The 12,421-nt window shown below is 42.7% G+C and overlaps 1 protein-coding gene across 1 annotated transcript in view; it reads right to left on the bottom strand.

Annotated features, from left to right (window-relative positions):
- The window catches only part of LOC126176365 (dipeptidase 1-like), a 431,133-nt gene that overhangs the window by 13,794 nt on the left and 404,918 nt on the right, over nucleotides 1-12,421 (bottom strand). Inside the window, 1 exon segment of the mRNA XM_049923520.1 lies at nucleotides 7,916-8,043. Coding sequence (XP_049779477.1) covers nucleotides 7,942-8,043 — 102 coding nt within the window. The 3' untranslated portion in view covers nucleotides 7,916-7,941.

Genomic DNA, 12,421 nt, shown 5'->3' with positions numbered 1-12,421 from the left:
TGTGATTATTTAATTGTTACATCAAATTTAGCACTTCGTAAACATGCACCAAAGTCAGCAGTTGTAGGTCACAGCATGTCTTGACGATTTAACTGCATCTTCATCTGACAACTAAGACTTACATTCGCCCTATGGCTCATAAGAACAGATCACAGTATTTGAAACCACGTATCTACAGTTTATAGTCTAAAACTGGAGACGTTTTTAATGTTCCGGTGAGATACAGGTTATTTACAGCTGGAACGGTAGTTCAGTCGACGATTAAATCTCACCATGGAAAGGGAAGGAAGTGGTTCGTCACCGTCTCGATGGCACCAACAAAACATTTCCTTATAATAATTTAATAAATATTCGTGCACTGAACGACTGTGAAAACTGTTTGTAGAAAGCAACATTTTATTATGCAGATTCTTATATGGATTAAAGCAATGCATATAATACCACTATTAAGAACACAACGGATCTTCGTCCATGGAATGAGATGGAAAGATTAAAGAATTATTTCATATGTTCAGTATTGATATGATTTCCATACATACTTCATTTCATATGCAACCTATTATCTACAAGTCAACTTAAATCTGGAATAACGAAAGTAATGACACTTCTTCATTTAATTATAACACTCTTAATGTTTATGTATGTTTTACACCTTATCATTTAAAGTTACTGCTAGCAGTAATTATTCTCAAAGACATATCGATATTTGGCACGCCTCCGATTTCTTATTTCAACAAACCATCCTTACTCTCGCCGACTGAGGGTGACATATCCAGTCGTAACAGTTAGCTCCCACGCAACAAATGCTTAACCCTTGAGCACGACCGTCTCTGAACAACTTACACGAACGTAATGCAGTAAGGAATTTTTACGCGTTATCTGTTTCGAGATTGTTGACTGCCATAAATAATCCAGTTCCTCACACATATTTATACTAGATAGCGGAACATCTCAACGGAACCGGTAAATAAAAGTTCGCTGTTACCTCATATCAAGTCAAAACTTATGGCTATGGAGTGTAGCGCGGGTAAAGAAAGTTTCATAAAAGGTCCCAGTTGTAGACAAATGCGATTCCAGAAATATTGGTATGCCAGCTAGTGGATGATTTGTTTTCGGCTTATTTTCTACAAGGGTTTTAACGAAGGCTACTGAAGTAACAATTATTTTCATAAATGGAATCAAACAGACTGCTGTACCTATTCTTATAATTACAAACGTCGGAAGTCCTCTAAAATTCAAACGTAGTGTCAGCTGTTCCTGAAACAATAACAGTACCATTGTATTTCGGGCTGACTTTGATGACATAGTGGATAATATTAGTTAGAGCCTGAAATTTTAGACAGCTGGTGCGTTTATATATGAAGAAAACTTGCCTTGCAAAATTTGTGGTAAGGTCCAGGCAAAGACTGGTAATTACTTATTAATGTATAGAAATAGGAAGGTGTATACTTTTCAAAGCTAAAGGAAAGTATTAGCCTCAATAGAACTGTTAATCATTTACAACTATAGGCAGTCTGGCACATAAATCAGGGGACTAAAAATGTGTGAATATAAGATGTGCAAAATTAACATGATCTCTGTGTCAGTTAATGGAAACGGAAGACTACGATTTATTGATGGGAAACTGGGTAACTACAGTTTGATCACGAAGGACGCACACAACAGATCACTTATGTTGTCTCTACAAGAAGATTGCCCACGTGTGAAGAAGCCAATCTACATTAATTAGGTCGAACAGGAAGCCTTGCCGGGCGCCTGAAACACAGTTTCTCAGGAAATCACACATCGAAAATACAACTAATCAGCCGTCAGTAATGATAATACTTTTCAATCACGCTATGTGCCAACACATTACGACTACTGAAAGTAAAACTGCAATAATTGTAGCTGTCGCAATGGCGTTAAAGCAGTTATTATTTTCGTGGTTTGTCTTTAATGATATGGGAATAATCTTTAGTTTATTTTGCAAGTAAAGAAGACCTTTACTCACTGTTTTATTCGCTCGTATAGTTGACATGTGAGAAACAAGAGGACTCAGTGCCCCTGTCATGGTGTCACGAGTGTCTGAAAAAGCAAAGCTGATATGTAGAATGAAGCGAAATCCATAGAAATGTCACCTCTGCAAACATGTGCTACGCATGTGAAATGGATGATGATTACACGTCACCATCTGACAATAGAATCAGTAAATCCTTATCAACGTCGCAGCAATGCAATAGTAGTCTGTTCATTCTTGAAACAGCGGTCATCATTGTAACTGCTAAATTGTGTTTCATTGTGAAATATTTGGTTATATAATTTTTAATCTAATTTTCCTTCTTGCGGGTTATTGTTTTTCCTATCTTATAAGTGGTTTACGTCTTTTGCTGCTTCTGGTGGAATACTTTCTCATTGATTATTTTTCACTATTCCTTATTTAATTGCACAGCTGTGTTAGCGTTTTTAACAATTACTGCGGTTATTTTTCGTTACTGATTGGAATTCCTTATTTTCAAGCATTACGTTTTCATTGTTTATTTTTATCCATGGTCGTCCCTTTTGTAAGAAATGTAGGTTCTCTATGATTAAATATTTGAGTTCTACAAATCGATATATTAAGGTTTACCAGGCCATTGGCTTGTAGGCGGCACAAGAGGCGTGGTATGTGAGCAGTATGAGTCTCCTTGATCGTCCTCTTTTGCAGGGACTACATTTACGGATGCCTGGGTGAGGGTTGAGATACGTAGAGTAAGAGGAGGAGAGAGAGGTGACGGGAGGGGATGGATAAGGAGGGAGGGGGCAGGTGGTGATTGGTAGCAAGAGAGTGGGCAAGAGGAGTTACAATCACAGAGGAAATGGACAGAGAGAGAGAGGGTGGACGACGAGATGGAGGGAAAGAGGTGAGGGGATGGGGAGGGTCTGGACAGAGAGAGGGGGGGGGATGACGAGATGGAGGGAAAGAGGTGGAGGGATGGGAAGGAGCTGGACAGAGAGATGAGGGAGAATGAGGTGGACAGATGGTGAGGCGATGAAGTGATGGGCAGAGAGACAGAGGAGAGAAGGAGACAGACTAAGAGATGTGTGCATTTTATGTGACACATTTCCGCAGGCGATACCATGGGGAAAAAGCTGGTACGGTACCTAACAAAAGTGGATGTATATATGTTCCACATCTCCTCCTATACCGCCGGATAGATTTCACACAAGCTTGCTACACACATCACTTAGGGTGTGTGGAAAGAAGCGCTATGTATGTAAGCACCGCATAGCTTTCAAAGGGTGGTACAGGGGATGAAAATAGAGAGTAGCTCACAAGATACAGTAGCCAGAGAATATTCGCCCTTGGTATGAGAATGAGAGCAATTAGTGTCCTACAACCAACTTCATATACAGTTTAAATTATTTACGAGACGTTTTTCCCGCTGTAATTCCCCACAAAATGATGAAAATAAAAGTGTTTGTCGCTTAATACAATTTCGTTGTTCGTAGAGTATAACCGACACCTCAGTCAAGAACTTTAAAATTATTTCCTTACATCTAACTCTGTTCGCAACACACTTTGATTGTAATATTCACACCTACCGCTAGATGTACTAGCAGAAGTTTTTTGAGTATACGATACATATTTCAGTAGATACGACGTCGTAAACTTTGCGCTGAGTGAAAACGGAACTTCAGGGCGAAATTCGCTAGAGTTAAACGTTAAATATGTGTGAAATACGTTACATACATGTGAAACGAATGTGATTCGTACGTACGTTAGCAAAGCCACAAGTAAAATGCTTCTCGTAAATCTCTGTATCTATTTCAACCTAACTTGGTACACATATTATATACTATCTGGAATGATATAGTCTGAGTCAGAAATTACAACGCCCTAATGGAGTTGAGGTGACATCGTCAAGAGAGAAAGTGGGAGAGTGTATGGACAGACAGAGAGAGAGAGAGAGATGAAGGAACAAAAGTACACCGATAGGGGGATGTGTATGTGGACAGAGAGAGGGAGACTGGAAATGGACAGACAGGAAATAGGAGTAGATTGGCGGGTGATGGAGCCCCTTAGGGAAATAGCGAGAAGGTCGGGGAAGAAGGCCAGTGTTCACTCTGTCTGCTTGCCGGGGGGTCTCATCCGAGATGTGGAGGAGGCCCTACCGGCGGCGATAGAGAGCACTGGGTGCACCCGACTGCAAATTGTTGCTCATGTCGGCACCAATGACTCCTGCCGTCTGGGTTCAGAGGTCATCCTCAGTTCGTACAGGCGGTTGGCGGAATTGGTGAAGGCGGAAAGCCTCGCTCGCGGGGTGGAATCAGAGCTAACTATTTGTAGTATCGTTCCCATAACCGATCGCGGTCCTCTGGTTTGGAGCCGAGTGGAAGGCTTAAACCAGAGGCTCAAACGATTCTGCGGAGATCTGGGGTGCAAATTTCTCGACCTCCGCTATCGGGTGGAGAAATGTAGGGTCCCCCTGAATAGGTCAGGCGTGCACTACACGCCGGAAACGGCTACAAGGGTAGCGGAGTACGTGTGGAGTGCACATGGGGGTTTTTTAGGTTAGAGAAACCCCTCCCTAGGCCCGACAAGACGCCTCCTGAGACGCGGCAAGATAGGAGTAGGCAAAATGCAACAGGGAATAACAATATTAATGTGCTAATAGTAAACTGCAGGAGCGTCTATAGAAAGGTCCCAGAACTGCTCTCATTAATAAACGATCACAACGCCCATATAGTACTAGGGACAGAAAGTTGGCTGAAACCAGACGTAAACAGTAACGAAATCCTGAACTCAGATTGGAATGTATACCGCAGAGACAGGCTGAACAGTGAAGGGGGAGGCGTGTTTATAGCGGTAAGAAGTGCAATAGTATCGAAGGAAATTGACGGACATCCGAAATGTGAAATGATTTGGGTGAAGGTCGCGGTTAAAGCAGGCTCAGACATGGTAATTGGATGTCTCTATAGGCCCCCTGGCTCAGCAGCTGTTGTGGCTGAGCACCTGAAGGATAATTTGGAAAATATTTCGAGTAGATTTCCCCACCATGTTATAGTTCTGGGTGGAGATTTTAATTTGCCGGATATAGACTGGGAGACTCAGACGTTCATAACGGGTGGCAGGGACAAAGAATCCAGTGAAATTTTTTTAAGTGCTTTATCTGAAAACTACCTTGAGCAGTTAAACAGAGAACCGACTCGTGGCGATAACATATTAGACCTTCTGGTGACAAACAGACCCGAACTATTTGAAAAAGTTAACGCAGAACAGGGAATCAGTGATCATAAAGCGGTTACGGCATCGATGATTTCAGCCGTAAATAGGAATATTAGAAAGGGTAGGAAGATTTTTCTGTTTAGAAAAAGTGACAAAAAGCAGATTTCAGAGTACCTGTTGGCTCAACACAAAAGTTTTGTCTCAAGTACTGATAGTGTTGAGGATCAGTGGACAAAGTTCAAAACCATCGTACAATATGCGTTAGATGAGTATGTGCCAAGCAAGATCGTAAGAGATGGAAAAGAGCCACCGTGGTTCAACAACCGAGTTAGAAAACTGCTGCGGAAGCAAAGGGAACTTCACAGCAAACATAAACATAGCCAAAGCCTTGCAGACAAACAAAAATTACGCGAAGCGAAATGTAGTGTGAAGAGAGCTATGCGAGAGGCGTTCAATGAATTCGAAAGTAAAGTTCTATGTACTGACTTGGCAGAAAATCCTAAGAAATTTTGGTCTTATGTCAAAGCGGTAGGTGGATCAAAACAAAATGTCCAGACACTCTGTGACCAAAATGGTACTGAAACAGAGGATGACAGACTAAAGGCCGAAATACTAAATGTCTTTTTCCAAAGTTGTTTCACAGAGGAAGATTGCACTGTAGTTCCTTCTCTAGATTGTCGCACAGATGACAAAATGGTAGATATCGAAATAGACGACAGAGGGATAGAGAAACAATTAAAATCGCTCAAAAGAGGAAAGGCCTCTGGACCTGATGGGATACCAGTTCAATTTTACACAGAGTACGCGAAGGAACTTGCCCCCCTTCTTGCAGCGGTGTACCGTAGGTCTCTAGAAGAGCGTAGCGTTCCAAAGGATTGGAAAAGGGCACAGGTCATCCCCGTTTTCAAGAAGGGACGTCGAACAGATGTGCAGAACTATAGACCTATATCTCCAACGTCTATCAGTTGTAGAATTTTGGAACACGTATTGTGTTCGAGTATAATGACTTTTCTGGAGACTAGAAATCTACTCTGTAGGAATCAGCATGGGTTTCGAAAAAGACGGTCATGTGATACCCAGCTCGCGCTATTCGTCCACGAGACTCAGAGGGCCATAGACACGGGTTCCCAGGTAGATGCCGTGTTTCTTGACTTCCGCAAGGCGTTCGATACAGTTCCCCACAGTCGTTTATTGAACAAAGTAAGAGCATATGGACTATCAGACCAATTGTGTGATTGGATTGAGGAGTTCCTAGATAACAGGACGCAGCATGTTATTCTCAATGGAGAGAAGTCTTCCGAAGTAAGAGTAATTTCAGGTGTGCCGCAGGGGAGTGTCATAGGACCGTTGCTATTCACAATATACATAAATGACCTGGTGGATGACATCGGAAGTTCACTGAGGCTTTTTGCAGATGATGCTGTGGTGTATCGAGAGGTTGTAACAATGGAAAATTGTACTGAAATGCAGGAGGATCTGCAGCGAATTGACGCATGGTGCAGGGAATGGCAACTGAATCTCAATGTAGACAAGTGTAATGTGCTGCGAATACACAGAAAGATAGATCCTTTATCATTTAGCTACAAAATAGCAGGTCAGCAACTGGAAGCAGTTAATACCATAAATTATCTGGGAGTACGCATTAGGAGTGATTTAAAATGGAATGATCATATAATGTTGATTGTCGGTAAAGCAGATGCCAGACTGAGATTCATTGGAAGAATCCTAAGGAAATGCAATCCGAAAACAAAGGAAGTAGGTTACAGTACGCTTGTTCGCCCACTGCTTGAATACTGCTCAGCAGTGTGGGATCCGTACCAGATAGGGTTGATACAAGACATAGAGAAGATCCAACGGAGAGCAGCGCGCTTCGTTACAGGATCATTTAGTAATCGCGAAAGCGTTACGGAGATGATAGATAAACTCCAGTGGAAGACTCTGCAGGAGAGACGCTCAGTAGCTCGGTACGGGCTTTTGTCAAAGTTTCGAGAACATACCTTCGCCGAAGAGTCAAGCAGTATATTGCTCCCTCCTACGTATATCTCGCGAAGAGACCATGAGGATAAAATCAGAGAGATTAGAGCCCACACAGAGGCATACCGACAATCCTTCTTTCCACGAACAATACGAGACTGGAATAGAAGGGAGAACCGATAGAGATACTGAAGGTACCCTCCGCCACACACCGTCAGGTGGCTTGCGGAGTATGGATGTAGATGTAGATGTAGATGTAGAGAGGGTAGAGGAGGAGGTGGACTAATAGAAGACTGGGAAAAATACCTACCCGTGCAATGTCTGAGTAGTTTATTAGACCCATATATTTGCCTATTAAAATGGGTTATTATTAATACAAGCCCTTACATTAGGGCAGATATGAACTGAAAGCTGGTCAAGGTGTATAGCCTGTTTAAGTAAATGGTCATATTCACAGTTGATACGTTTCTAACTTAAAGATTATTTTTAAACTCGGCACCAATTTTGAATTTGATTTAAGAGGACTATTGCCCGATCACCTTGAGTACATGTTGCATCGACAATAAGAATTTTTCTGTAAGTTGTATCCCAGCTGAAGAGCCATAATGGAATGAATGTAGTAGATGTGTAATTGGGAGTAGCTTAGGAGAGTCGGTGCCGCCCTACAATCACTACAAGTGGCTTTTACATAGCTCGACAATGGTCGTAGCTGAGTCTGCATTTGCAAGCGGTTGAAGCGATACACAGCGTACTCACATGAGGACGAAGACGGCGACGGCAGGTCAGGAGGCGAGGTACATGCAGGTGGTGTGGCCCTCCAGGTCCGCCGCGGGGATCAGGTCCTCAGCGGGCGTCACAGCCGCCAGCTGCCACTTGTCGCGGACCTGCGGTGCCCACAAAGCCATCTCACTCACTACTGTCCCAAGTGTAAATTAAGCACAAGACATGAAAATTCAATACTCTGAACTTTTATTCATAAAATCAATTTACATATTCCTCAATTTGCGAAAATCATTTATTGTATGCATTTCTGTATCTACTTATGTATGTTCCACCGCTGCATCGATTTCGATCAAATTTGGTACAAGTATATATGGAAAGTAAGGCTGTGGGCTTATGGATCTCCTGCTACCGTTAGTGGTTGGAGTAGAGGTGAGGATTGTGTGACACAGAAATATAACTCTGATCTGGAGCAATTTCAAAGAAATTATTATATGCATGTTATTTCTATTATTTGTATACACAATTATTTGAACAAAAATAGTGTGGGAGTAGTACACAACCACCGCCTCAAAGGGGGGGGGGGGAGTGATTGTTAGAAGCTGTGACATGAAATATATTCGATAACGATCTATATTAATATCGAATCCTTAACTTTTAGGGCCACTACACCCATTGGTGACAGTCACCATGACTACTCGTCCTAGGTGGATGGGGTGGAGGGGGGGTGGTTTCAGCATACCTCTGTGATGCCTGATATTTTCAGTATCTGTAAAAACTGTGACGGTCAGACTTCCCTAGCAACCTTACGGCTGAAGGTAGAGGTGAAAAACAGTGCTGTAGAAACACAATTTCTGCTACCGTGGAGTAATTACAAGTGAATTTGATTTACTATTTTTACAAAAATACAACTGGCTCTCTAACCGTATCCAATGACTTCCACATCGCTGTGAATGGGTTATACGTAATGCTGGAGACCACTTTGAAGGTCAGTAAAAACTTTGAAAAACGTATCTGTTTTGTACGAGCTGTAAATAAATAGTTGCCACTATTAAAGTTCCAACCTTCGTACAATTATGAATACAATGCGTAAAGCAAGACTTTGTTCTATCACAGCCTATCTCTCGAGATAATGATCCATCTTACATTTTTCTGATGTGGCAAGATATTAAATTCGTACTACAGAACGAGTAGCAGACCCAGCAAAGAAAGGTCTATCGAAGGGAATTCCCACGAAATACGAGGAAAGAACCCGAGGAAATCTAATTACAAGCGGAATGGTGAATAATCTTAGTATACCACATTAATAGACACACTGAGAGATGATATGGGACGACGGTGTAAATTCAGTAGTAGGAAGGCCAATGGAAAACCAAAACTTTTTTGACGGGTCCTGATGAAATATAATTAGTCAGTTAGGAAAATGGTGTGTGATACGATAATAGTGTGGCCAATTCTATTGCTCGAGTGGATATGTGCTAATGGTACACCAGCAGCTCGAAAATATTTGGAGGAAGTCTTAGTTAACAAACACCCAGTGCTGCCGATGAAATTTAAATCCATTTACATAACCGTAATTTACAAAGGTTTCTTTCATCTAGAACATGACTTTCCTCAAATACTATTCCAACGTTCTATTCTTATCACGCAGGCTTGACCTTAGACGGCGAAAGAATTCAGAGTGAAGCTGCTAGTGCAATAACAGATCGCTATAGACCAGGCGAACGCCTGACAGGTAAGCTCGCGGACATTAAATGGGAATCATTGGAGGAAATACGCCGCAGTTCTTGCTACATTCGATTGCTCAAAATAAAACAACCAGCATTTGGATAAGACTCTGCGATCATTCTGCTGTCATCTTCATAATACACCATCTTGTCATATTAGTGTTAGCGACACCTATGCTCGACGTCAACGTGCAATAACCACCCACAGACGGCAGGGGCCACACTAAAATGTGTCCGGGGAACGCGGAAAACGGTGCTGTTTTCGTCATCGCAGTGATGCAAAACGAAGCGATTTACCAGACGTCCAAAATAGCACCATTGCACTTCGGAAGCGGCTAAGTTTGTAAACTGTTAGCTTGCCGTGCTGTGGTTGAAATTTGCCGTGTAAGGAAAAATGAGGCTATTCAGACCAGGCGACGACCACAGGTCCTACATGTCAGGGGTGAATGACGATTGCGGAAATTTGTATGGGTGAATTAGACGTGCCCTTATTGAACAACTGACGGCCCAGATTAACGAAATGGCTACCAACAGTGTCTCCTCAGCGACGGTTCAGCGAACGCCGCTGAGTCTCCGCAGCAGGCGCCTGGTTCATGCGTAAATGATAGCGGCGACGATGGGTAGAATTTGCACGCCAGTCCCAAAAGTAGCTGTCTGTTGTAGAGATGGGCAAAACTGTTCTTTTCAGAGATTGGATCAGAACTGTTCACTCCCTGAAATGAATTAGCTCTTTTTCATGACTCACCACTCATTTACAATAGAAAATAAATGGAAGGCACATTGGCCTTTAAACTTGGTTTATTCCAGTACTATACCTGTATTTTGATCTTATTTGATCCTATTTTGAAGTAACACAGATAATGAGTAAGAATTTTGTATTGTTTATTGAAATTTCCACGATATGACAAAGTTTTTGATTATTGATTTATTTTGCACTATCGTGGTTTTTTGGGTGATCGGAAAATGTTGTAACTTGAGATTTACATTAACAATATATTTGGCTATAATGTATTAAAATTTCATTAACCTCATACAAATATATCGCAAGCCATATATTTTTAAAGTGAACGTTTCCTTTCGAAGACGCCTAAAATCGCAAAATCCGTACCAGAATAAGAAAAAAAAATATAAATTTGACTGTAAAACGAAAGTGCTGCATATAGCCTTACGCAGAATAAAACAAGGAAAATATTGGTGTATCACATTTTGCGATACGTTTATCGGTTCGCTCGTAATTAAAGCGTAAATTCGAGTGTCCATAATAAAAGTCCTATAGTAAGAGGAGTCATCAGGAACCTAATCTAATCAGTTTAAACAAATAAAAATAAAATAAAAACAATTGATGTATACATAACATAATAATGTAATATACATAGCGGTATTACTACGAAGAACAATATCCAGTGGGGACGAACTCCGATGCAGAGGTACTGAGTCGAGCAGGTCGAGCCGCGAGCTGTATTACTGCGTGAGCTGAGACTGCAGAGACCAGAGTGACACCTGAGTCGCTTTGCTCGACGCTCTGGCTAGAGTCGAGACGGTGGGGTGAGCATTGAGCGGGCGAGTTCCGAGGGTAGGGGGGAGCGGTGAACTCACCCGCTCCCAGACAAATCGTCCGTTCCCTTGCGAGCAGGTTTTTGCAAGTAGTTCCTATGTTATCCGCTAGGTGGCTCTCTGCCCTGTTGCTCACATCAACTGCCCAGAGGGCAGGACGTGCGACTGAAACGATCGCCGACAGAGTGCAATGTGAAGTTAAGCTGCGCCAGACACTGCACAGTGCACACGGCAGACGACGCACAGAGACGGCACGGCATATGTGAAACACAAAATCCAATGGGGCACTGCACAATGCAGGCAGCCAAGGTAGAAGCAGGGCAGAGGCCGGCACTGGCTGTGTTGTGTGGCGTGCACTGTGCTCTGACCAGCAGAGGCGCTGCTGATATGCTCCGTCTCTCTCTCTCTCTCTCTCTCTCTCTCTCTCTCTCTCTGCCGTGGGAAACGTTTGGAGCTACCGTTCTTTTTTTCTGAATCACTGATTGTTCACTCCTTTGAAAGATTGAACTCTATGAATTAGTTCAAGAGCGGATCCCCCATCTCTAGTCTGTTGAGTGGCAACAGGAGGTCTTTTTAGATGATTCACTTTTTATGTTCCATCGGACTTGGAACGTCTGAAAACAAACACACAGCAAAAATCGTGGTAGGTGTTCATGCCAGAGGAGTGATCGTTATGGTCTAGGGAATGGTTCCTTTCCCGGGTAATCTCATCATTATGTAAGGTACAACGGATAAACAGAATATGCATCTACCCTTGGCGACGGTTTTCACCCCCAAAAGCAATTTTTTTTTCTCCTCAGCATCATAGCATATACCAGCAGGACAATGCAACGTGCCATACAGCTTGCACTGTAAGTCTGTGGTTCGAGGAGTACCAGGATACGTTCCGCATACATCCCAGTATACTGACAGTACCACTATTCATGGTTGTCTCATGGACATTAAACAGGCAGGCCATGGTACTTGTGATTGCCACGGAGGACAATACATACGCTGTAACGTGCTCCCGTGCTGTCCACAAGGTTGGTAAGGAATCCTTTTGGTAGGGCGCATTTTCCTTCCACCAGCTCTGCTGGCAACAGCTGAATGATCTTTGGTTCACGTTGACGTACTGCAATATGTCTCCACTTCTCCATAACACGTCCCACATGTGCTCGATGGGCTTTAAGTCGGGGGCACGGGCAAGTCATTGCCAACAGCGCTGGCGGAAGAAATGAACGCCCTACTACAAGAACTTAACAAGCTTGTGTGGCCTGCATGG

The sequence above is a fragment of the Schistocerca cancellata genome, chromosome 3, assembly GCF_023864275.1.
Source record: "Schistocerca cancellata isolate TAMUIC-IGC-003103 chromosome 3, iqSchCanc2.1, whole genome shotgun sequence".
In the NCBI taxonomy this organism is placed as follows: domain Eukaryota; kingdom Metazoa; phylum Arthropoda; class Insecta; order Orthoptera; family Acrididae; genus Schistocerca; species Schistocerca cancellata.
Note: the sequence above shows the minus strand (reverse complement) of the source record. Positions and strands in the feature narration are given on the sequence as shown.